Genomic DNA, 25,111 nt, shown 5'->3' with positions numbered 1-25,111 from the left:
TCAAATGCAGAGGAAAACTCACCCGCAATATTAGCTCACAGTCACCAGCAAATGCCTGAGGCCCTGAGTTATGGGGTCATAATTCTTCACATATCGAGAATAAAATACTGAACTTGTGACATGTTACCAAATGTTACAGCTCATACAATGGTTCTGTCACGTCCTAGGTTTAGACTTGTGTTTACACTTCTACACGATGGACCATATAGCAATTAGAGTGTATCCGTCTTCATTTTACGAAAATTGTTAACTCTATCACTCGATCCACCAACATGACTCTTACAAATTCAAGAGGTGACTTCCGTGATGTATCACTTTGTCTCGCAGATTCAAGAGGTGGTTCCACGCACATAGTACTTCGCCATGCAAAACAATTATTTTCTGAATGTAGCACTTTGCCCCGCAAGTTAAAAAGATGGATCCAACCAACGTAACATTTTGCTCTGCACAGCACTTATTTCTTGATGTTTCCAATCTCTGATACCTTTCTGCCATGCCGGGTCCAATCTTGTATCTGTGCAAATGCATAATGGATCTTACAACAACTAATTCGTATTTGTCTTCGTTTTACGGAAATAATCAACTCAAGTTGCTATAAATTAAGTTTATTGTAGCCTATTATAAATGTCACGACACGAGCTATCCCGATCTTGAGTTCTCTCTTAGTCCTTCTCCCGTAAACGAGCTTTTTCTATGTCTTCTCCCTCACGGGCTTTTCCATACTTCATTACTCATAGAATATCGCATCACTGGAGAAAGGGTTTATTTCGCCTTACCTAACGCTCAAACCTAAGACCTCCAAGATAAGCATTTAGATTCATGAGAGTGGATACCAAACGTTTATAGGAGAACGTCCCAGAGGGAGCCGAAGATCGATCGAGATAAGTCATGATCGTTGCAATAAACCATTTTAAACTTTGATTTGTAACTTATTTAGGACAAAAATATTACATTAACATTTACAAGTTCAACTGAAATCTTTTAGCCGTATGCAAGAGAACACCTAGAGCGCAATATTCGACACCTATCGCGTTGGCAGTTGGCTAGCATTTTTGGCACGACTCGTGCATGTGTCACTCAATTGGATGCTTGGTTCTGCACAAAACAAAACATTCCTGGGGCACTGGTGCCGCTGATCTTTCCTTAGCTAGACATAAGCTGGATCGTTTCACTTGATAATTGGGGGGACTTCAAAGATCTACTACAAGCTTTTCAAGACCCCCAATGCTTCGAAAATTAGAAGTTATAATATGATGGTTAGTGTTAGAAATGTTTCTATGTGTAATGAACGATCAAATCTATGAAGTAATATTTTTATTGGCTACTTATGTCTTTTAGACGTGTGCTTTTCTTTAGGCTTATTATAATTCCTTGTCGTCTGTGTTTACTGACGTGTTAATATTTTGATATATTTATTTGAGTTAATTAATATATGATGATGTGAATTTTAATTGTTTAAATTGATTTTATAGTTCTCAATTACGATGTTTGATTGGATATAGGCGAAAAAGATGAAATTGAGTTAAAACGGTGGAAAAATAAATGAATTTATAAAAAAATCGGCATATCAAGGCAACACTGTAAGAAAAGATAGAGGAGGCACAAGCCTCTGCAAAGAACCGTGTAATACTTCAAATTTGAAGTAATTATCTTACGTGAAGGAAAAAAAATCAAGAAGGAAATCAAAGAGCCGTATCCAACATGTCTAGAAAATTCTCGAGAAACAAGGAATGGAGACAGAGAAGAATTTGCCTTATTTTCCAACCGAGTTTGAGGATTTCAAGGAAGAAAATATCGAAAGCAGGGAAATAATTGTTGGATCTCGATTTTCTATGTGCCCAAACGCAGCGGAAGTTTTAAAATTTTTTATTATATTTTGACAATCAAAATATATTTGATTTGGACGCTCGTATGGTTTTACGATTAAACATTCATAGGGAGTTAGAATATTATACCTTTGTGAATTAAATCACTTGGCTCCAACTAATCCGGTATAAACGGATTAGCTCTTGATGAATCCCTACGAACTTTCTTCAAAAACTCCTTTGTTAATTCTTCTAATCAGGTCCACGACCAGAAAATTTGTTCCTCTTCCAATTTGCACTAGAAAATTGGAAGAAGTTTTGCGTTGAGATTAATTAAAACAAGAGACGGCTCAACTTTTGAAAAACAAGGAGGCCGAAAATATTTGGAGGATGAAGAGGCTGATTTTCGAAAATTGCTTATGGTGGTGGCTAGGGTTTTGACTCTCAATCCCTATTTATAATAATCCATGACCTAATTATTATAGTATAATAATTGAGCCATTTAATTAACATTAATGGACTTAATTAATTAATTGGGTTAGTCACACTAATTTAATCAATTAATTAAGGTCCATTAACAACTTTAATTATTTAATATGTTGGACTTGTACTCCTACAAGCCCATTAACATATTATCCACCATATTTAATTTATTAATTAATAAGCTCAACTTTTGAGTTTAATAAATTAAATCATTATAAATTCAACATTTGAATTTATTATTTAAATTATAAATTCAACTCCTTGAATTTATATCACCTCTAAAATTTAATATCTAATAAATCCAACATTTGAGTTTAATATATTAAATTCTCAAATTTTATAAATTCAACTCATTGAATTTACTATATCATAATATAAATTCAACATCTTGAATTTATTCTCTCAACGGGAACAAATGATCCAGTACTTGTGTGACCCTCAATGGTTCAGGGATACAGCTAGCCGTGGGTTCACAACTCCTTGTGATTCAGAATAACATTTATTCTTATTCGGGCTTACCCTAGTTAGCCCCATTCTTTTCATCAACACCTTGATCAAGAATGTCAGAACTCATTTCTGATTGCCCCCATCGGATCATGGTAAGAGCGTCTAGTAGCATCGCCCCATGATCCCCTAGGTATCACTGATAGTGCCTGCAAGAACCAGTCGATTATGATTAGCGTACAGTACGGTCTCTTCATCTCATATATCCCGATCGAATCTGCAACCATTGGTTCATCGAGGGTTGCATATTAATTCGATAACTATGTGATAACTTTAATAGTGGCATCGCGTGTACTATTGGAGAACTCTTTCTCTAACGTACATCTCATACTCTGGCCAGATATTCCATGCACTATAATTTCATCAGATCACATAGGATATCTACACCCGCATGTGAGCGGTGAATCCCCGACTACAATGCACTGGCTCCTATATGTTTCGCAACTGTACCCAACCTCGCCACCTGATGACTCTCCTGGAGCCGGTAAACGAGTCAAAGCACAGCCCTAGCATATAGAGCCTCAGTGTTATCCCGGGTCGTAAGGACTAATGGAGTACAATCATAACCACGGACTTATCCTCTCGATGAAGGATAACCACTTGGAAAGTCCGAGTTAGGTTTGTTTGGTATTATCATCATATGACTACCCATCTATATGTTTGGACATCTCTATGCCCTTACCAAGAAACGCAGTACACAACATCACAGATGCTAGTCTCGAGCTCGAGCGACCTTTATCCCTGTTTTAGGCGGCAGAATCGACTAGGAACGAATTTAGAATATGCAGTGTTTACAAATGAGTTTCAACATCGAATTACGATTCATTTATATTAAAGCATAATCAAGGACTTTATCTATGCTGCTTGCATAGGTATACAGATAAAGTACAACAAAACCATTAAAAATTAAATTATATTAAAATAAAGATTGTTTATTACAGCTGAGTCAATAAATTTCCTAGCCAACAGTTGGCTTACAGGGCATCTACTCTAACAATAATTTGGAGAAGATTTCAAGCCCAAATCAGATGAGTTTTTGAAGTACAATACAAGGCTGAAAAATATGGGATTTTTGGAAGCCTTGGAGAAGAAATTACCGAAGAAAAGGAAAATATTTATTGGGAGGAGACTTACTTTACAAGACTTTTGCATTTTATTTATACGTTTGCGGCGAGGTTTGTTAGTTTGGTTTATTTATTTATTTATTTATTTAATTAATTAATTTTTTTTTACTCTTTTGTAAGATTTATTTAACTAAGCTACTAAAGGCATCAGATAACATATTAGCCTACTATTTTTTTGCATCTCCTTTTCTTCGTCAAAAGAGCTTTGTTCCGTAGCAGGGGACGCGGTTTCATCGGACTTGTATGAATGTATATCGACTTAAAAGTATTGATTTAATTCGTCTACGAATTCTAAATGTTTAGGCTACAATATATATAATTCCCCATGGTTCATCATTCAATGCTCAAAATAATGGGATATCTGTTGGTATGCATAAGTACTGGAGATCAGCATTCAGCCAACTTGTTACTCCTACACATTCAATGCGTTAAAATTTGTTCTTAGTTCAATAATTTTGTTCTATTTAACTTTTAGCAGTTTCCGTATGTGCGTTAAAATAGCGTCAAATATCTATATTGTGACATCAATCAATATTTGACGTGGTGATACTGCTTTCATGTCCGGGCGTACATCAACACTCTAGAGAACTTCACAATTCTTGGTTTTTGAAATTTGGCTTTGAACTATCATGTGATCAACCTTTAGAATGTATATTTAATTTAGCACTGAAATATCATGGACCAACACAGTTTCGTTGGAAAGAAAAATTAAGGTGAAGAATAAGTAAAAATATGACAATAATCTAGTGAATCTTTAGTATTGTGTTGTGTTATATTTTTTATATTTATTATTTTATATCTATGATTTAATTTCAAATATGTAATTAATTTTTACCTATTAATCTTAGTTTTTTTTTTTTTTAAATAAGACGTTTTTCATAAGTTCGATCTTCAAATAATCTACTTATTATATTATTAAACTATACTGGATGAAGGGAAAATAGTGATCATGAAATGATCATACAATCCATAGTCGAAAATTGATTTATTTTTTTAAAAAAATTATAAAATACATTGAAAATACAGAAAAAAATTATTGTGGTTTTTATATGAAATACTTTTTAATGTTACTTTTTTAGTACATTGATTGTATTGTTTTTTAGTTATACAATATTTTCTATGGTAAACTTATCAATATATCTAGTGTGATTTACTTGGTTAAGGTGATTTGAAAAATGTTGTGTTAGCCATGTGGTCTATCCAATGTAAATCGAAAAATAGCAACCGCATATTACTACATCATTAAAAAAAAATACACAATATTGTTTGCTAAATTTGTTCCTTTTTTTAAAAAAGAAAACTACATGATCAAACACGATAATTAATTTCTTCTTTAAAAATTAATTTGTCTTATCAAATACGTCGATTTTTATACCATTAAATTCATTCAAATTGATGGTTAATTCTATTTTATTGAACTTTAACCGATAAATAAATTACAAATACATGCAATTAATTCTATGTATGATTGTATACATATATATAATAAATATATATATTTTCTTCGCCCTAATTGTATATGTCAAATTTCTTTTTTTATTTGTCTCAAGCTTGAATCATATTTAAGAATATTTTTTTTTATAATTTTTTGCTAATGTTATAATAAAAAATATGTCTAGAACGAGTGAATAAACACTTTAAACAATTATAATAAAAAAATATGTGTAGAACTTTATTAAGAATTATTGGTTAATAAATTAGAAGAATTTACAGTATAGATGTTGATAAGAATTAAACAGAGTTGATAGTTAAGTGTAATTGAATTTCTATAATTTGTCTCCCTTCCATTACCTTATTCTCGATTAATTATTGCAATCTTAGTATTTGTTATTAACTCATATTTGATTTTATAAATAAATTAAGATTATTTTAATTACAACACTTAGCGCAACATCGAATTATTCATTCTTTTGTGGGATGATAACCCTACTTTTTCATTTATTAAAACTTGATATTGTACAATTACGGTAAGAAAATACGCAATAAACTGAGAGATTATATTGATGTTGATTCTAAACCAAGAAGAAATCAAGCAACATAACCATCTAAAAACTGCTTAAACATTTTGGAAATCATTTGAAAAAGAAGACAAGTTAAAATAATAAAAACAGTTGATTGAAGTATTTTATCAAACATTTTGTATGTAACATTTTGATATTTTATAGAACACATAAAATATTTCAACTATGTCTACCAAACATTAAAAAATAAATGTAATAAAATAAAAAGACACCAGTTTTTTTTAATGAAAGTTCAAATGCCAAATTCTTATAATCTCATTTTTCTTATTTTCCTAGAAGGATCCCACTAAAAAAATTTGAATTATACAAACCCGTTACAATCTCAATCCAACGTAACTTATGTCATTCTCTGATTAAAACTCCTAGCATACTCTCGATATTTTTGACAACACTCAATATTTTGGACAACAAGACAACAGACAAGTACACATTCGTTAATGTCTTTGTGCAAAAACTCTCAATCAATTATTATATGAAACACATAGGTATTTTGTGTGACACTATTCAAATGATGTATTTTCAATACTTGAAAATTGAAGAAATTTACAAACACTAAGGTGAGTGTATATATATATATTTTAAAAAGTTTCTCACTTCTGGTCATATCCCACGATAAAAAAAAAAAAAAAAAACTAATAATTTTAGCAAAAAAATTAATTATTATTAACCACGCATTAATTCACTCCTTAAGTGCTGCCGATCATTCATTTTTCTCCACTATAATTAATTGACGATTGAAGCAACTTTTAAGGCCTTAAACACCATTTTCGAAATCTAAATCGATTATAATTAATGAATGATAAGTATTGTCATTATTATGATAAGGAATGTTACTTAAGCTACACAAAATATTAATGATGATACACATTAATAATTTCAATCCATTAATTAAATACAAAAATATTACTCTTCCACGTTATTATTTTAAATTTCGTAATCGATAAAACAAAACAAAAAACAACAGTACGTGTACGTGTCAAGCACTAGAATAATACATAATAATTAAAATTGATAAATTATTATCTTAAATCTTCAAAGATTTACAATCGACTAGCTTAATTTTATTAATAGAGTCCCAATACCGAGATTTTTGCACTTGGTAATAAAAAAAAAATTACGCTTTTAACTCAGTTTTCAGGTTGTTTTTTATACTTATTTCACTCGGAGCAATATTAAATCTCGATCCATAAAAGTCGCATCGATTGGTGGTGCGACTTTTAAGGCCCTAAAAACCATTTTTTTCTCTCAAACATAAAACGCAAATGAAACCACACCATATCTTTATAATTAATAATAATTATTAATAAATTTTCTTTAAGCTACCAATTTTTTTTAAAATGATACTTCACTTTAATTGAAATCTATTTAATACACAAGTTCACTCTCCGACTTTTTTATTTTAAATTTTGTAGTTGATATAAAAAAACACGTGTTAATCACTAGAATCATATAGTATTGTTCTTAGGTCCACATAATTTACTATCCAGTGGCTTAATTTTGCTGATACAAAATTTTATATTGATATCTATCCATAGAATAATGATAAAATTACATTTTTTAAATTTTTTTTAAGATTTAGGCATTTTTTGTGTTAAAATAATTCTGAAATGATAAGAGATATAAGAATCAGTGTCACGTATTCGATTTTTATGAACAGAAAAGAGTCCAATTAGTAGAAAAAATTGTGGGAAAACAAATACTTCTCATATTAAAGAGAGCGATTATAATAAGTAGTTGAGACCAAGTATAATATAAAAATATTTGACTTGTATAAATAACATTGGTTTTCAACACTGGACAGTAATAGGTGAAAATCAATTATTAAAAACAAAAATAAACCCAGTCAAAGTGTGGATATGACCTTCGCTAGAGGAGCGACATTCCACAATTGCATTTTCTAAAAATCTATGTGGACTTAAGAACAAGACGTTAGTTGAATATGTCTTCGTTTTCTTCACAACTCCAGTAAATTTAATCTTCCCACCATGTTTCTGTAACTCTCCCAACGGAGGAAGAAAAAGAAAAGAAAAGAAAAGAAAAGAAAATTCAATTGAGCGTGATGGGGGGAGACGACGGCGGCGAAGGCGGAGGAGGAGGCACCAACCGCTCACTGGAAGAAACCCCAAGCTGGGCTCTTGCCACTGTCTGCTTTGTGTTCATCTTCCTGGGATTATGTATCGAATACTTGATCCATCTTGCGAGCCATGTAAGCACTCTCAATTCCATCACCAATACTGGAAAACGTACACCCATTCTCTAAGAATTGAGCTCATGATTTTGTGTGTGCAGTGGCTGAAGAAACACAAGAAGGCTTCCCTGTATGAAGCAACAGAGAAGCTGAAATCAGGTACCGTGTTGAAATCTGACCGAATATTCAAATCCCATCATTTTATTTCAAATCTCTTGCTATAATTTTGAATTTTGATTGTTGATTTGACTTTAATTTTTCTGGGACTTGCGTAGTTTTGATGCTTTTGGGATTCATGTCACTGTTACTAACAGTGACTCAGAGATCTATTTCAAAGATTTGCATATCCAATCACGAAGCAGATATGATGCTCCCATGCCGGAGCCGCTCAGGGACCAAAACTATTAAAAGTTTCGAGCATTTTTGGGCAACATTGAATAATCATGATGCGAGATCAGAAACACACGGGGACAGATTCATGTTTCGTAACGACAGAGGATTGAAGGAGGAGAATTCTTACAATTCTCTAGATCATTGTACCTCCAAGGTAATAATTGTTACACGCATTTCCCCTGTAACTCCATATGAATTTTGTTTTTGTTTTTCCTTTCCCCTGATTATAGAAAAGTGTCATAAATACGTACCTAAAACAGGGATGGACGAGGGGTTTTCGTAATTTTTATGAAGTGATAGGAAAATTTCATGCCCACTTTGATGGCGGATTTATTGTATTCAGCAAATCTTATAATACTAAGATCATCAGTAAAATTTGCTTTTTCATCGGAGGGAAAGGATATCCAATTCAACCTTTTGGATTGCGCCTCTTTTAATCGAGCTATGTGACGAATAATTATGATTCAGTTGATGCATTTCATTAGATAACTTCATGTATTTTTCTTAAGAAAATTTAAATAAAAAGGTCAATAAGCTTTATTTATTTTTATTTTAAAAATGATCAACTGTGCTTCACTCTGTCCAAGTACTGGGGACAAACGAACATTTTTCTTATAGATTATTTGATATTACGAAATTGCCCTCGTGTTTTGGACCATGTTTTATTATCATTTTGGGTGGTATTACATGATGACAAAAACTTGTGTGAGATAGTCTCACGGGTCGTATTTTGTGAGACGAATCTCTTATTTGGGTCATTCATGAAAAAATATTACTTTTTAGCTAAGAGTATTACTTTTTATTGTGAATATCGGTAGAGTTGATCCGTCTCACAGATAAATATTCGTGAGACCGTCTCACAAAAGATCTACTCTCACAAGATTAGTATGCAAAACCATAAAAAAGAAAATCCCAACTTTTATTTACACTCACATCCCCCTTACACGGATTCTCTTCAGACTGGGGATCATTAGGATTGAGACATACATGTAATAAAAGTGGAAAAAATAATAAAATCTCATAAATCTTTTTCCTAAAGATTTAATTTTATTTTACCTAAAATACCCATGAGTTTTCTCGTATCACACAAAAAAAATTAAGGCAAAATTGTAACAATTTGTCTTGTATGTCATTTATGTTCGTCAAAATCTAATAAATTATAATTTTTCGAAAAGCCAATATCAACTCTCTGCAATGACCTATATGAGCTATGAAAGTAGGACAGGTTCTTTTGTTAATTGATTGAATATGATGTCTTTGACCCAAAAAAATAAGGAATATACATATATATATATATATATACACATATATAAATAATTATGATACGTGAATGGACAGGGAATGAGTTCATTGATGTCAGAAGGGGGAATTAATCAGTTGAATATTTTCATCTTCGTCCTAGCTGCGATGCAGATTGTCTACAGCATAGCCACCATGGCATTGGGAAGGGCCAAGGTATTATTATTTAATTTGCTGTATTTAATGAAACAATAAGTTCTCAAATTAGCATAATTTGCATCGGCATATTCTGTCAAAATCTAAATATACAAACGAATCTCTTACGAATTAGTCACATTCCTTTGTCAAAGGTGTGGACCAATTGATGTCAATTCCAATGGCTTGAATTAGTCAACAAATAATCCCATTTTTATATTTAAATGATAAAGAGAAAAGGTAGACGTTGTAGGCACAACAAAACATAATCAAAATCTTATCTTATATTTGATTTAGCGATTCTTTTTATACTTGGTTCAAATAAGTTTTGTTTGCACAAATTATTAAAAATTTAATGCTTTAAACATAATAGATGTACAAAATACAATTAATCATCGATAAATATTCGATTCATCTACTTTTTTTATATAAAAAAAATCGATGTCCCAAGCACGATAAATGATTAAAACAATATATTAATAATTTTTAAATTAAAAAATAGATGAATCAAATGTGTTCTCAATGATTAATTGTATTTTGTTCATTCATAATGTTTAGTGCGTTTAATTTTTAATAATTTGTTCAATTGAAATTTGTTTGATCAAAGCATAGCACGGTTTGGAATACGAAGTGTAAAAGATGATTTCATACTGGACAACATGATAATATTAGGAATTCCTATTTTTGGTGACCTTTAGAAAAATTTCCATTATTCTATTTTAATTTTCTCGTTAAATTTTATTTTAAATAACAAGCATTCATGTTGAACAATATATATAATAACAAGGCTCTCGATGTTAATAAATAAATAAAAATAACATATAATTTGAAGGTTCTTATCATCGATATGTATATTGATCATTTTATGGGATGATTCTTTCACAGATGAAGCGATGGAAATCCTGGGAGAAAGAAACCCAAACCGTAGAATACATGGCAGCCAACGGTATTGAGGCTAATTAATTGGAATTTTAAATTATTTCTCTCAAAAAGATAATTTATTAAGGGCTATTTTAAATTTATTAAAAAAAAATCGAAATCAGTTTTATTTATAATGTGTATGTATACATGTAGATCCTGAAAGATTCAGATACACGAGACAGACAACATTTGGGCGACGACATGTGAGCTCTTGTGCATCAAATTCTGCTCTACTGTGGATTGTAAGTTTAACATTTTCTTTTTTTTTTTTTTACGAGTTTTTTGTTATCTTTTTCATATTGACAATATATATAATAAAGTATTTTTCGGGATAGTTTGGAAAATGACTTAATTACAGTACACACGAGGAAATATGGATACGTGTACAGAAACAAAACAAATAAAAAACTAGTTGGATTTGGTGCAGAAATGTTTTCTTCGGCAATTCTTTCGCTCCGTGGCGAAAATCGACTACTTAACTTTGCGTCATGGATTTATATCGGTTAGTAATTCTTTGAATAAAAATTTATTAATCTCGAAATTATGGATCAGAGAAATAAGGGATTTATTTGTGTGTTTGTCTTGTAGGCTCATTTGTCTACAAATAATTCGTTTAATTTCCAGAAGTACATACAAAGATCTTTGGAAGATGATTTCAAATCTGTCGTTGGCGTTAGGTATATATGTCTTGTTGTTTCTTAAATAATTATTCTCATGATTTCTAGTATCAAATTATTATAACATATTCGATTCGTTATCGTCGTCGTATAATCGGTTTAACGATTTCCATCGGTTCTGAAATATCAATGTACGTACAGCCCCGTCTTGTGGTTCGTAGTCGTTATCTTCTTGCTCGTTGATGTTCATGGTATGGCACATTATGTTTTATTTTCAACTTTATATTTCCGACCATTTTTTCCTTATTTATTTGCTTCATCAAATTACTTTTCCCTTTCTATATTATTTATTATTTATTTTCTATCAGGTTGGAATGCCTATCTGTGGGTCTCATTTCTTCCCTTAGTAGTAAGTATTACAGTATTCCACGATTAATTTTATCAGTGAAAATTCCAAGATTCCAATATTAAGAATTATATATATATATATATATATATATATATTTATATTTGTAGATAGTTCTGGTAATTGGAACTAAACTTGAAGTGATAGTGGCAAGAATGGCAATGCAACTGACAAGTCAAAACACAGTGATCAAAGGGACTCCATTGGTGCAGCCCAACAACAATCTCTTCTGGTTCAATCGCCCACAGCTTGTCTTAACTCTGCTTCATTTCACTCTATTTATGGTAATATATATAGCACGAAAACTACATCCGATTAAAAAAAAATTAACAAAATTTCAAAAATATCTGACATTGGATTGGTTGAATAATTGTTTATGCAGAACGCATTCGAGATTTCATTCTTCATATGGGTTACGGTACACGCTTTCTCTGACATCAAATGACATTTAGTCTGATTTTTTCTAAAACCACATGTCAGTACTTCGATGAGAATTAAAAGTGATTATACAAAAAAAAAGACGTTTTAATGTTCAAATGCAGTGGCAGTTTGGGATCAAATCTTGCTACCATGAGAATGTAGAAGTGATCGTTATCAGGGTGGTGTTAGCGTAAGTCTTTGACAAGATTATTAATTTACAAAATTTCATGTTTTATTATGTAAACATGAATTATTAAAAAATAAGTAAAATAGACTAAGTTTTGGGTCTTGTATTTCATGTAGGATAATGGTTCAAATCCTTTGCAGCTACATAACTCTACCCCTTTACGCTCTCGTCACTCAGGTTTTAATTTGCATTACAAAGTCGTCGTTTTTCTTTTTCTTTTTTTCCGAGGTTTTGGCCCAAGTGATCCATCTCCATTTTATTTATCTATTCTTGTCGATTCTCTTCACAAAACAAAATTATGTTTTCCTCATATACACAGATGGGGTCTCGATTCAAGAGTGCAATATTGGAAGAACACACCATGCACAAAATCAAGCAATGGCATGAAGATGTAAAGCAAAAGAGGAAAATTAATGAACAACACTCACCGGAACCTCATGCTCAAGAGGATGCATCGACGGTGCATATCCACGGCGAGATAGTTTCACTCGATGAGGGGTCAAACCAAAGACGAACCCCCACCCCCCTCACGGTTTTCATTCCTCGTAATGATATTGTTCGTGGTGATGAGATAACTGAAGTAGTTGATGATCACCACCAACACACGCCGCTAGGTATTCTAACTCGGCAGATTTGCAAAAAATGAACTTCATATTGTTCATCAAAGGATTTGAATACTTCTATCGTAGTACAAGGACTTAGGACAGAAAGTCTTGGTAGAGTGAGCCTAATTAAAACTCGAAAAATCTATTGGAGACGACATATGTTTTTTTATGTATATAATCTATATAAACTCTACCAACCCTTTTGGCTCTGCCACCGGGTTAGGGAGTAGCTTATACAACTACATCGTCACCTCACACACACACACACACACATCCGTAAGCCGTTTTGACACGATGTGTCACATGTGGACGTCAAGTCGTCAATGATACAAAGAAAAGAAAGAAACAATATAACTTTCGAGAAGTTTGTTCGGTAAATGCAGAAATGGTTTTGATTAATAAGACAGTTTAACATTGAATACAAACTATTACGAGTATTTATTATTATATTATATTTTATTTTTGATATTTTACTAATATTCTAACAAGTCAATTCTTGTTCTGTACTTGTGATTAATTTTTCTATACTCTTAACCTATTAAACTCCCAATAACCCACAGACAAAATGAAAACGGGGGTCATGTTTATGTTGACTAGGAAACATAGAATAAGGACTAAGCATGGGACAAGGACATGACTTGTATTATAAAATTGACTTTCAAAGTGAGAGGCCCAGAAACATTAAAATATTTAGGCCCAATAAATGACAGGCCAACTCAAGACAACAATTGAATATTTAAAAAGCAAAAGGCCCACTTCTTTATATTATACAATACATGTCGGCCCACTGATAGTGACAGGAGACCACTAAACTTCATTTGAAGAAGACATTTCTACGACGTTTATATATGCAATAGAAGGACAAGGAGAACGAAAAGAGTTCAACCACCATAATTTTTTACCTACTTTTTCATATTATTGTTGAGTTTATCGACTAGGAGAGACAAATCTAATTAACGAAATCACTTGTCATAATTGGTGTTCCAAATCGTGTTGCATTTTACTCAAATAAGTTTGGTTTACACGAATTTTAAAAAATTAAGCACACATAACATTTTATATAAACAATATATAATAAATCACATACAAAACATTTGATAATTTAGTTGGTTGTATGTTTAAGCAGAGATTACCCCTCAGACCTACTTTTGAACATCATTCCATTTAGTTCCAGTACCAAACATTCTGTTTTCTCCATAATTTTTGTGCTTTTTTATATTTGTTTTGCCTCATTACCAATATGAATAGATTTGTAAGTTTATAAACATAAATAATCAGCTGGAAACAGAAACATATATCAAACTCGATTGAAGATGTCACTCGATCCAGATATTAAAACTCGATTCGATGCCTCTACCTCGCTTGCTGTCCTTCAGATATACCATTGAAATGGAAGAAATTCAAGATCTTGTTAATTTATTAGAGCTCGCTTACCTTTGAGGACATATAAATATTTAATTTCATAATTACCCTTCTTACCCTACTAAAAACATCCTCAAGTCACTCCATATTTTACATAAAAAAATCTAAACAAAATTTCTCTTTTAAATCGAATAACTCTTATAAATTGAAAATATTTTTGTGTTATTTATTTAGTATTATTTGATCAAATTAAAAATAATAATAAGACATGCAACATGTGTGCATCATAGAAACTGCAAAAGTAATCACCTAGCGAAGAAGGTTTGAATTATCTCCATTTTTGTGTGTACAGTGAGGGCCAAATGCAGGCTTTGGAGATAATAAAAAAAGCTAAAATTGTACCAAACAAATTATTGTAACTGATTATTTATTAATCAATTATCATGATACATTTTATGTTATTAGGCTGAGTTTGGTTCGAATGATAAGATGTTGCAACCACTGGCTTGATTTCTTGTCCTATCATAATGACAGATATATATTTGAAAGAGAGAGGATTAGGATACCATAAAAGCGGGCTACTAATACAAATATCAATCAAGAAACATGGAAACCCTACATAACCCCCGACAGAGACATGGTTAGATTAAAGCATGCACATAAAACACACACACACCCAACCCTATATTTATGTGTGTGTGCGTGTGTGTGTGTGTGCGTGTGATGTCTTCATCAGACAACAGTGAATTGGTGACAGAAAGATATCTAGTTTTCATCTTTCTGGCCAGCAAGAATCTCGAGGGTCTTTTATATATGATCTCCTCTTCTGTTTGAAATTTATTTCTGTTCTTTTGACTGGTTCAGATTCAGTTATCTATAATATGGTTGAACGAAACCGGAACGCAAGCAACCTTGACGAGGTTTCGGGATGTGTAGGTTGATGGCTTGTATCGGCGTTTCATATACCGAAAACGGGGATTTAACGGCGGAACAGAACGGGACACGCGGAACGCACGGAACGGAAATATTTAATTTTAAAGTTTTAATTAATTAAATACAAATAATTTTTAATAGTATATTTAATTTTTGATATGGTTGGAAATATTTTAAATATAATGACGATATAAATTTTGTTCAATAAATTGTTAATAAAATTTTAAAAATATTTTAATTTCTTATTTACATCAAATAATCTATTTAAATGATATTTATTTTAATTTTCATATTTCTAAATATTTTCCAAAATTTTTAATTTTTATATATTTATAATATTTTTTTAAAATACCCGTTCCGCGACCGTTCCGTGAAATTTCATTGTAACTGGAACGGTAGCATCCGTTCCGATCTCCGCGACCGCGACAGCGAACCATGATCTATATGTATGTATGTATGTATCTATATATCATGCATCAATATCTACCTTTCCAACCATTGAACTCCATTTCGTTGCAGTGTATCTTTAGTGCTTTGTGTGTATAAAGTAGGATCTTTCTCTATTTTTTGCCTTTAATCAATAAGTTTGTGGACATTGTGACTTTGATAAAGTCCGAACAATATGCACACACTGCCATTGCATTATTGCTCGACATGGATAGTCCATTGAGTGTGACTTTTCAGCTATGTGTGTGTGTCAGATATAAATCGATCCAAGAGTCGTATGTGTGTGTGTGTGTGTCTATATATATATATATAAATCGATCCAAGAGTCGTGTGTGTGTGTCTATATATATATATATATATATAGTTAGAAAATGTAAAAGGAAGAAAGAAAAAATTGAGAATTGAATTTCATAAATTCTCATCTATGATAGCTTAATGGGAGAATGTATGGACTGGACTTCAAACATGGGCTTCCAATTCTTTAGTTCTCTTAACTTGGCCCCTCAAGTTGAGCAGGGGCGAGCAGACCACGCGAAGCTTGGATCTTAAACGAGCAAAGGCAGCTGTAGTTAAAGGCTTAGTGAGAATGTCCGCAGTTTGATCAAATGAGGAGACATGTCGAACACTGAGAGATTTAGCTAAAACCTTTTCCCTCACAAAATGGAGATCCAATTCACGGTGTTTAGTGCGAGAATGAAGAACAGGATTAGCACTTAATGCGATAGTGCTCAGATTATCACACCAAAGAATAGGTAGCTGTGATGAGGTAACATGTAATTCTGAAAGAAGAGAGTTAATCCATAATAATTCAGACGTAGAATTGGCCATGCTACGATACTCGGCTTCTGTACTTGAACCAGAAACAACTGTTTGTTTCTTAGAACACCAGGAGATAGGAGAATTCCCGAGAAACCAGCAAAAACCAGAAACAGATCTTCTATCGTCAGGATCACTGGCCCAATCGGCATCACAATATCCTTTTAAATTAGAGGAAGAAGAAGAATCCAAACTAATACCGAAGCCGAGAGTACCGGTGATATATCGAAGTATTCGTTTGACAGCTTTCCAGTGTGTATGGAGAGGGGCTTGCATAAATTGACGGACTTTGTTGACGCTATAAGCTATGTCTGGTCGAGTGATTGTTAAGTACTGAAGTGCCCCAACTGTGCTTCGATATAGTGTGACATCTTCAAAGGCATCACCATCTCTGGAAGACAACTTAACACCCCTGGACATCGGAGTTGGTAGGGCCTGCGCACAACCCATTTTTGTTTTGGCAAGCAATTCTCGAGCATAATTCGTTTGATGAAGGAACAAAGAATTATCAGCTGGATAAAGAACTTCAATACCTAAAAAATATGAAAGATCACCAAGATCTTTAAGAGAGAATTGATTGTCCAGCTGCCGAATTAACTCCTTGATGTGGTCATGATGGCTTCCTGTAATTAATATATCGTCAACATATACAAGAACATAAATAACAGAACCAGAACCAAGTTTGATAAAAAGTGAAGCATCAGCTTTGGATGCAACAAAACCCATGGTTAATAGCGCACTCCGAAGACGATCAAACCATGCCCGAGGGGCTTGTTTCAACCCATAAATAGCATTGTGTAATTTGCAAACCAACCGAGTATTAGAATTCTTGACTTCAAACCCTGGTGGTTGTTGCATATACACTACTTCATTGAGATCTCCATGTAGAAATGCATTGTTGACATCCACTTGTTTAATTTTCCATTGCTGAGCAGCAGCAATGCTAAGGACTGTACGTATGGTTGTGGGTTTTACAACTGGACTGAAGGTTTCATGATAATCAAGCCCCGGAGGTTGAGAATATCCTTTGGCTACAAGACGAGCCTTGTAACGAGCAATAGAGCCGTCCGGATGTGTCTTAGTTTTAAAGACCCAACGACAACCAATAAGGGGTGTATCATTAGGAACATCAACCAAAGACCATGTTTGGTTGGCTAATAAGGCACGAAACTCAGATTCCATAGCTTGACACCATTGTGGATTCATGACAGACTCTTGAAAGGTTAAGGGTTCTGAAATTGAAGTGCTGGCAGCAAGGAAAGCTTTGGGCTTGAAAATACCATCCTTGGCACGAGTAGTCATTGGGTGACAGTTTACTTTGGGCAGTGCAGCAACAGCTGGAGAAAGTATGGTGGACGAGGATACGGAAGAGGAAGACATGGGCGTAGAAGCTGGAGTAGGAGAAGACACATGAGATAAATGCTCAATGGTATTTGGACAGGAAGAGGATTTGGAAGGAAAAGCAGAAGGTGATGGCGGATGAAAAATGACTGGGGATAAAGTTGACAAATAAAAAGGATATGAGGACTTATGGTGAGCAGCCGTGAGAGAGGCTTGAGATTCATTAGTGAAGGGAAAGGTATGTTCATCAAACCTAACACTCCTAGATATAAAAAGACGTCCACTAGCACTTAAACATTTATACCCTTTGTGTTTGTCACTATATCCCAAGAAGGTGCAAGGAGTTGATCGAAAGTCAAGTTTATGATTGTTATATGGACGTAAACATGGAAAACAAAGACAACCAAAAGTTTTGAGAAGAGAGTAATCAGGATCATGCTTATACAAACAGGTAAGAGGAATATTACCATGTAAGCCTGCGGTGGGAAGACGATTGATTAAGTGAACAGCTGTAGAGAAGGCATCTTCCCAATAACGAAAAGGCAACGAAGCATGAGCAAGAAGAGAAAGCCCCATTTCTACAATGTGACGATGTTTGCGTTCCACCACACCATTTTGTTGAGATGTGTAAGGACATGACAATCGATGTATGATTCCATTATCTTGTAAAAAAGAGGACAGTGACCGAAACTCCCCACCCCAATCTGTTTGGAGAATTTTAATCTGTTTATTGAATTGAACTTCAACAAGTTTTTTGAATTTTAGAAGAGCATTACTGGCTTCTGATTTTAGTTTAAGGAAGTAGATCCATGTGAAGCGACTGAAGGCATCAATAAAGCTAATATAATAACGAAAACCAGTACGTGAAGTGGTACTTGCCGGTCCCCAAACATCAGAGTAGACAAGAGCAAAAGGATCAGTAATAACAGTACTCGAATTAGGGAAAGGAAGAGAGAGATTTTTGCCAAGAGCACAAGAGGAACAGAATTTCATAATATCATTTTTAGGAACAGAAAGATTACAGCGAGACAGAACACTTTTGACAACAGCTAGGGAGGGATGTCCTAGTCGTAAATGCCATTCATCTAAGACATGAGAAGGCCCTTTAATTGAAAGTAAATGCGGATGGTGCTGAGAAGGCGGCAATCTGGAGGGCGAAGTGAGCCCAGATTTTGAGGCAGAGAGTGGTGAACCAAGATCAAATTTGTAGAGTCCTTCATGCAAGATCCCTTTGAGAAGAACTACTCGAGTTGTGAGATCCTTCACAAGACAAAACGAAGGGTGAAATTCAAAGAAAACATTATTATCTTGAGCAAACTTACTAACGCTAAGAAGGTTCTTAGTAATACAGGGAACATGAAGAATGTTTTGTAAAAGAAAAATACGATGGGAGGAGGGTGAATGAATCTTGGAGTGACCGATGTGAGATATATCCAAACCTGCACCATTACACAAGTGAACTTTGCCAGCACCAGAGTACTCAGAACCAATGGACAGATTTTCAAACTCATTAGTCACATGGTGTGAAGCACCGGAGTCAGGGAACCACCAATCTTCATTTGCAGATTCAGAGGTGGTTGTCGTAAAGGCAGTTGCTGGATGTTGATGAGGAGAACGATTAAGTTGTTGTGGTGGTGGGAATCGAGAGCCATTAAGATTTGAGGAAGGATTGAACTTCTTCTGGATGTATTCCTTGTCAAACCTATAGTAGCAGACATTTGCTACATGACCTGGAACTCCACAAATCTGACAGATAGGTCGGCCATTGTTATGTTGCCAAGGTTTACGACCACCACGGCCAAAACGTCCCCGACCCCGACCTCTAGTAGAAAACTGAGATGACTCATAAGGGGTGGTATTCTTTTTGAATGAGGTCCCGGTGACAGCATAAACAGTGGGAATGGAGCTATCACTATAAACACTGAAGGCATCCAAACGTCCTTCATGAGCTAACAGCAGGGCACCAACCTCTGGGAAGGAGATAACATCAACTCTGGAGGTAACATGCACAACCACCGAGTCATATTCCAAACCAACACCACCTAGTAGGTAAAGGATTTGATCTTCTTCAGAAATAACATGTCCACATGCTGCAAGAACATCCATGTATCCTTTCATCTTGGCTATATAATCCTTCATACTTGAACCCCCTTTCTTTAAGGTTTGAAGCTGAAGTTTATAATGCATTGCTTTAGCCTTGGAACGAGAGGCAAAAAGCCGTGACAATCTCGTCCAAAGTTGTGCTGATGTGTTGCAGCCTATCATCTGGCTTTGCACGCTTTCAGTCATAGAGGCAAGAAGAAAAGAGAATAGGAGTTGATCTTGTCGACACCAAGTAACAAACTGAGGATTTACGGACTCGGAATTACCTTCTGTTGAAATAGATGGTGATGGAACAGGGGGATTTTCCATGATAAAAACTTCCAGACCAAGACCCCGAATGCCCGCAAGGACTTGAATATTCCATAGAAGGTAATTATTATCACTGAGTTTTACAGAATTGATTTGGTTGGCTGGATTGATGAGAACGACATTTGGGTTTGGGTTTTGAACGAGACTGTCAATTGATTCAGAGGTGGTAGCCATGGATGGCTCTGATACCAAGTTAGAAAATGTAGAAGGAAGAAAGAACAAATAGTTAATTGAATTTCATAAATTCTAAGCTATGATAGCTTAATGGGAGAATGTATGGACTGGACTTCAATCATGGGCTTCCAATTCTTTAGTTCTCTTAACTTATATATATATATATATATATAGGTGCAAAAACAAGTCTCATATATTGAAGAATAATGGGTTTAAGTACCCACCAAGAGTGTTGCCTCAAAATTTATAGACATTAACGAGTAGTCTACAATACTTTGCATGCGTAGGAAAAGGTAATTTTCGGAATATTATCACGACCAGAGTCGATTTTATTCCAATACTCTTGGATTGGGAAACGATTTGATATCTGCTTACGACCTTTAAATCTTGTATCTTGTTAATTTCCGTAATTTCAATTATTGAAAGCTCTGATTTCAGTAAATTATTTACTTCAAGGTTTGATGTTTGAAGGTCTTAATTTAGAACGTTATCCCCATGTCACTCCTTGGATTCAAAAAATCTTTTTTGCTTAAATTATACTCAAATTATTTGTGCTTATAATTCCAATGTAAATAAAATATTTGTTAAACCATAATTTCTTTTTTAAAAATTTAATTATTTCTTCACGATGTCAAATGAATTGCAGAATTGCAGAGAAAATGCTCGAAGGGTAATTTGACTTCCTCTATCTTGAAAAGTTAAATTTTAGCTAGATGGGATTTTTGACATATACTTAATCAATCAAAATATTAATTCATAAAAACCAAATTTTTACTCTCTTTTTTTCCCCGAAAAAACATAAAAGCTAATTTAAAGCAAAGTGAAGGGTGGGGTTTATGCTTTGTGGGGGGTTCTTTACTGTCCCCTCCACTTCTCATAGCTCTCTCTCTCGAGAGTCCAAAAAGGGGCACCACATGTTGGCTTCTTTTGCTTTTTGTTTCTGTGCTTCCTAAGCCATTGTCTGTGTCTGCAGCTACTCCTCCCTCCTCACAGAACTGCAAATGGGGGGCGAGGGAGGAATCATACTTTGAATTTCTTGTTATTATTTTGTACCCTTTTCTTTATTTTATTCTCATCTTTTACGCGCGACTAATCTTCCTTCCCACATGCCTGTTGTTTTCTGTTAAATTTCTTTGCTCTTGTTTCTTTAAAGGCGCCACCTTTACGTTGCCCATGAGTTCAATTTGACTTCATTTTCCAACATCCCATCTTGATGCTTTGTGGAAACAGCTTGGTTGTTCCACCCCATTTTCAATGTTTCTTGCCTGTTTCTGTAGTGGCTTTGTTGAGTTTTGGTTTGTTTCTTGTGCTACAATTATGCTAGTGAGTGAATGATTTGGCGAGAGAAATACCAAGGAACAGCAAACTTCTTCTGGGTAATTTTTATGGAGATTGACCTCAACCTCTCTTGTTTGAGCGAGTTAGAAAATAATGCATGTGGCAAAGGAGGTGAATGTGATAAGGGTGGTGTTAATTGCTATTTGTCCACCTCTACCTCGTCTTGCTCTTCAAATTCTGCCTCAAATACCTCTTCTCCTTGTTCAGTATTTGCCCCATTATCTATCTACATGGAGCTATGGCATGCCTGTGCTGGCCCTCTTACCAGTTTACCCAAGAAAGGGGATTTAGTGGTGTATTTTGCTCAAGGACACATAGAACAGGCTCCTTCTGCCTCACCCCATCCTCCCATTGAATCGCATGCTTTTGATCTTCCTCCGCAGATTTTTTGTAGGGTTGTTGATATTCAGCTACTTGTAAGTCATTAGACCAAGTTTTCCTCTTTTTGGATAAGCCCTTTTCTTTTTTCATGTATTGATGTCTTGAGGATGCATTTTATGTTTTTAAACAGGCTAACAAGGAAAACGATGAGGTTTACTCGCAGCTAACTCTACTTCCTCTACCTGAGGTTGGGTGATTATAATGCTTTAGCCTCTCCTCCCCTTCCCTCTGATCGCTCTCTTTGCTATACTTAAGTGTTGATGAAATATTGAGTAGATAGTGAAAAGATTGAATATTTCACATGTAGAGAAAGTTTCATCTTGTAGGCTTCATTTTTTCTCTTGATATTTGACTTCTACTTTGTGGGTGGGAATTGGAGAGAATTTATGTTCCTTGTTATGTTTATTTCCTCCTTCAGCATTCCAGATTCTTTGTGCTGCTAATTTGATGTTTTAAAAGTTACTTATATATTTCTTGATCTACATTAATTTTGACATAATTCTTGATAATGTAATTAAACTCATGTAGCTGGTAGGCCTCGAATTAGAAGGGACAGAGAATGGAAACGAAGGAGTTGATGAGGATGGGAATGTAGCTGGGGCTGTAAAGTCGACTTCCCACATGTTCTGCAAAACTCTTACTGCTTCTGATACGAGTACTCATGGCGGATTTTCAGTCCCTCGTAGGGCGGCTGAAGATTGCTTTCCCCCTCTGGTTCGGTGCTATTTTGGCCTCGTGCTGCTTACTCTATCGAGTTTTTTTTTAATCTCCATGTCAGAATTTCAGCCGAATTTATGTTTTGCATTGTAGGATTATAAAGAACAAAGGCCATCTCAAGAACTCATAGCCAAGGATCTTCATGGTGTGGAATGGAAATTCAGACACATTTACAGAGGTATAAGTTTGAAGTCTGCATATTGTGGTGTTAGAAAATCTTGACAGGGGGATTCTTACCTCGTAGGCCAACCTAGGCGACATTTGCTCACTACAGGGTGGAGTGTCTTTGTCAGCCAAAAAAATCTTGCATCAGGTGATGCAGTATTATTTCTGAGGTACATTTCATTTTAACATTGGGATTCAGAGCTAATAATTTCAGGAGTTGAACATGGAAAATATTTGATATCCTGGGTCTATGTGGATCTTTAAATTCTCCAAGTATCATGACCATTGAAATAAATTAAAGAAAACTGAATTGCGGCTCTGTTTCATTTGCCGTATATTCTCATTTTTTTAAGATAGACGCATGAAACATAAGAAGATAATCATTAAATGCTTTGAGATGTAAAAAAGGTAAAGCATATGAAGCATGCATATTTGCAACTTAGTGTACGACAAAGAGAAATGAAACATCATTTCTTTTGCCATCTGTTTTGCTAGTGTTTCTTTCATATTTTAATTAGCATGCTAAGTGCCATCTTGTGAGCCATTGTAGGAGAGAGTCTGGAGACCTGCGTTTGGGGATTAGAAGAGCAGCTCGACCAAGAAGTGGATTGCCCGATTCAATCATTAAAAGCCAGAATTCTTACACCAATACCCTCTCCCCTGTCGCGTTTGCCTTATCAACCAACATCACATTCAATGTCTTTTATAGCCCAAGGTACTTTAACACATCCTTACTTGAGAATTTTGATTTCGCTTTTGAGCCAACTTACCTATATCTTACTCTATTCTATTGATTTATCAAACCACAAATGATTTTCAGCTATGTTAAACAAATGACTTGGTATGAAAGAAAAAAGGATTTGGGCAACTATCCCAGATTGAAGAATGATATAAACTAGTTGACAGCTTTAGAAATTGATTCAAGATGCAATTAGCCGTCCAACTGAACCCATTGAGTCTCAAACATCTTTTGGCACAACCTGTGTATTTCATGCATTATATGTTGGAAACATGAGTCTCACATCTCAATTTGTGCATTGCATTTAGAGTTTTATGGTGTAGATTTTATCCACCCCTTCATGAATTTGGATTCCTTCAGTAATGATATCATATAACAATGTTTATATACGATGCTCATCATATGAAATTTGGCCTTGTTGCACAAGGAATTTTATTTGGTTTTGCTCGAATAAATTCAAGAAATTATTATAGAGAGGATGCGTAAATATTTGCCCATGTCACAGAGTATCTGAGTTGAAGATCTTAAGAAGGCAACATGTTTACTAGATCAATTGAGAGGATATGGTAATATAGATCCTTAAATGGTTACAAGAATCCATGTCATAATTGCCATAGAATTTAACATTACTGTTAAAATATGAACTTGAACCTAACTCCAACCGAAAAGCTAGTTCAAGAGGAGAAGATTGTCCAAACCTATATATTCAACTCCCAAGAACTTAATCCAGCTGATGTGAGACATCTAACACACCTCTCTCACGTCCGGGAATGAACAAAAGGAGCGTGAAGTTTAAAAAACATTAGCGGGTAGCCCATAAAGGTATTCCAATATATAACGGTGGGTCTGGTCTCTCATACCATCTTAAGATCATGGAATTGAGCCTAACTTCANCACACACACACACATACAATTCTCAATAATTTAATTCAGTCATATTGGGACATATAACAATTACAAGTATTGTTTTCTAATTTTCCCTTGAATTGTGTGATGTTTGAATTAATTACATGGGCATTGGGTGAAAAATGGGTGCCAAATGTCAGGGCCAAAGATGTTTCTTCTGTTCTATCTATGTATTTATAAAAGTGTGGATAAAAATGACCTTTGTTTTCCAATTGTGAAAAGATAAAAATGACTCCCTTATCAATATAAATCCAAAAACTCAATAAGGATAT

At 34.2% G+C, this 25,111-nt stretch overlaps 2 protein-coding genes across 2 annotated transcripts in view; both read left to right on the top strand.

Moving 5' to 3' along the window:
- Positions 1-7,835: 7,835 nt before the first annotated feature.
- Positions 7,836-13,352, top strand: LOC140969286 (MLO-like protein 3). The gene is made up of 15 exons (XM_073430599.1): positions 7,836-8,143; positions 8,227-8,284; positions 8,401-8,672; positions 9,857-9,973; positions 10,838-10,898; positions 11,027-11,115; positions 11,301-11,375; positions 11,462-11,550; positions 11,692-11,741; positions 11,859-11,899; positions 12,007-12,180; positions 12,279-12,314; positions 12,439-12,506; positions 12,620-12,680; positions 12,823-13,352. Exons 1-15 carry the CDS (start codon positions 7,997-7,999, stop codon positions 13,147-13,149), a joined length of 1,665 nt encoding a protein of 554 aa, XP_073286700.1. The 5' UTR covers positions 7,836-7,996; the 3' UTR covers positions 13,150-13,352.
- Positions 13,353-21,432: 8,080 nt separating this feature from the next.
- LOC140969242 (auxin response factor 4-like) overlaps positions 21,433-25,111 on the top strand; it is a 13,272-nt gene continuing 9,593 nt past the window's right edge. The window contains exons 1-6 of the mRNA XM_073430537.1: positions 21,433-22,347; positions 22,443-22,499; positions 22,841-23,026; positions 23,123-23,207; positions 23,274-23,364; positions 23,745-23,909. Of these exons, the coding sequence (XP_073286638.1) occupies positions 21,925-22,347; positions 22,443-22,499; positions 22,841-23,026; positions 23,123-23,207; positions 23,274-23,364; positions 23,745-23,909 (1,007 nt within the window). The 5' untranslated portion in view covers positions 21,433-21,924. The remainder of the gene's footprint in view (positions 22,348-22,442; positions 22,500-22,840; positions 23,027-23,122; positions 23,208-23,273; positions 23,365-23,744; positions 23,910-25,111) is intronic.

The sequence above is a fragment of the Primulina huaijiensis genome, unplaced genomic scaffold (assembly GCF_012295235.1).
Source record: "Primulina huaijiensis isolate GDHJ02 unplaced genomic scaffold, ASM1229523v2 scaffold40277, whole genome shotgun sequence".
Classification (NCBI taxonomy): domain Eukaryota; kingdom Viridiplantae; phylum Streptophyta; class Magnoliopsida; order Lamiales; family Gesneriaceae; genus Primulina; species Primulina huaijiensis.
This window is presented reverse-complemented; position numbering and strand designations above follow the sequence as displayed.

Coding starts and splice junctions, on each gene's coding strand:
- LOC140969286 (XM_073430599.1), top strand. CDS start 7,997: ATGGGGGGAGACGACGGCGGCGAAGGCGGAGGAGGAGGCACCAACCGC. Junction 8,144..8,226: donor TGATCCATCTTGCGAGCCAT/GTAAGCACTCTC, acceptor TTGTGTGTGCAG/TGGCTGAAGAAACACAAGAA. Junction 11,376..11,461: donor TGCGTCATGGATTTATATCG/GTTAGTAATTCT, acceptor TTTGTCTTGTAG/GCTCATTTGTCTACAAATAA.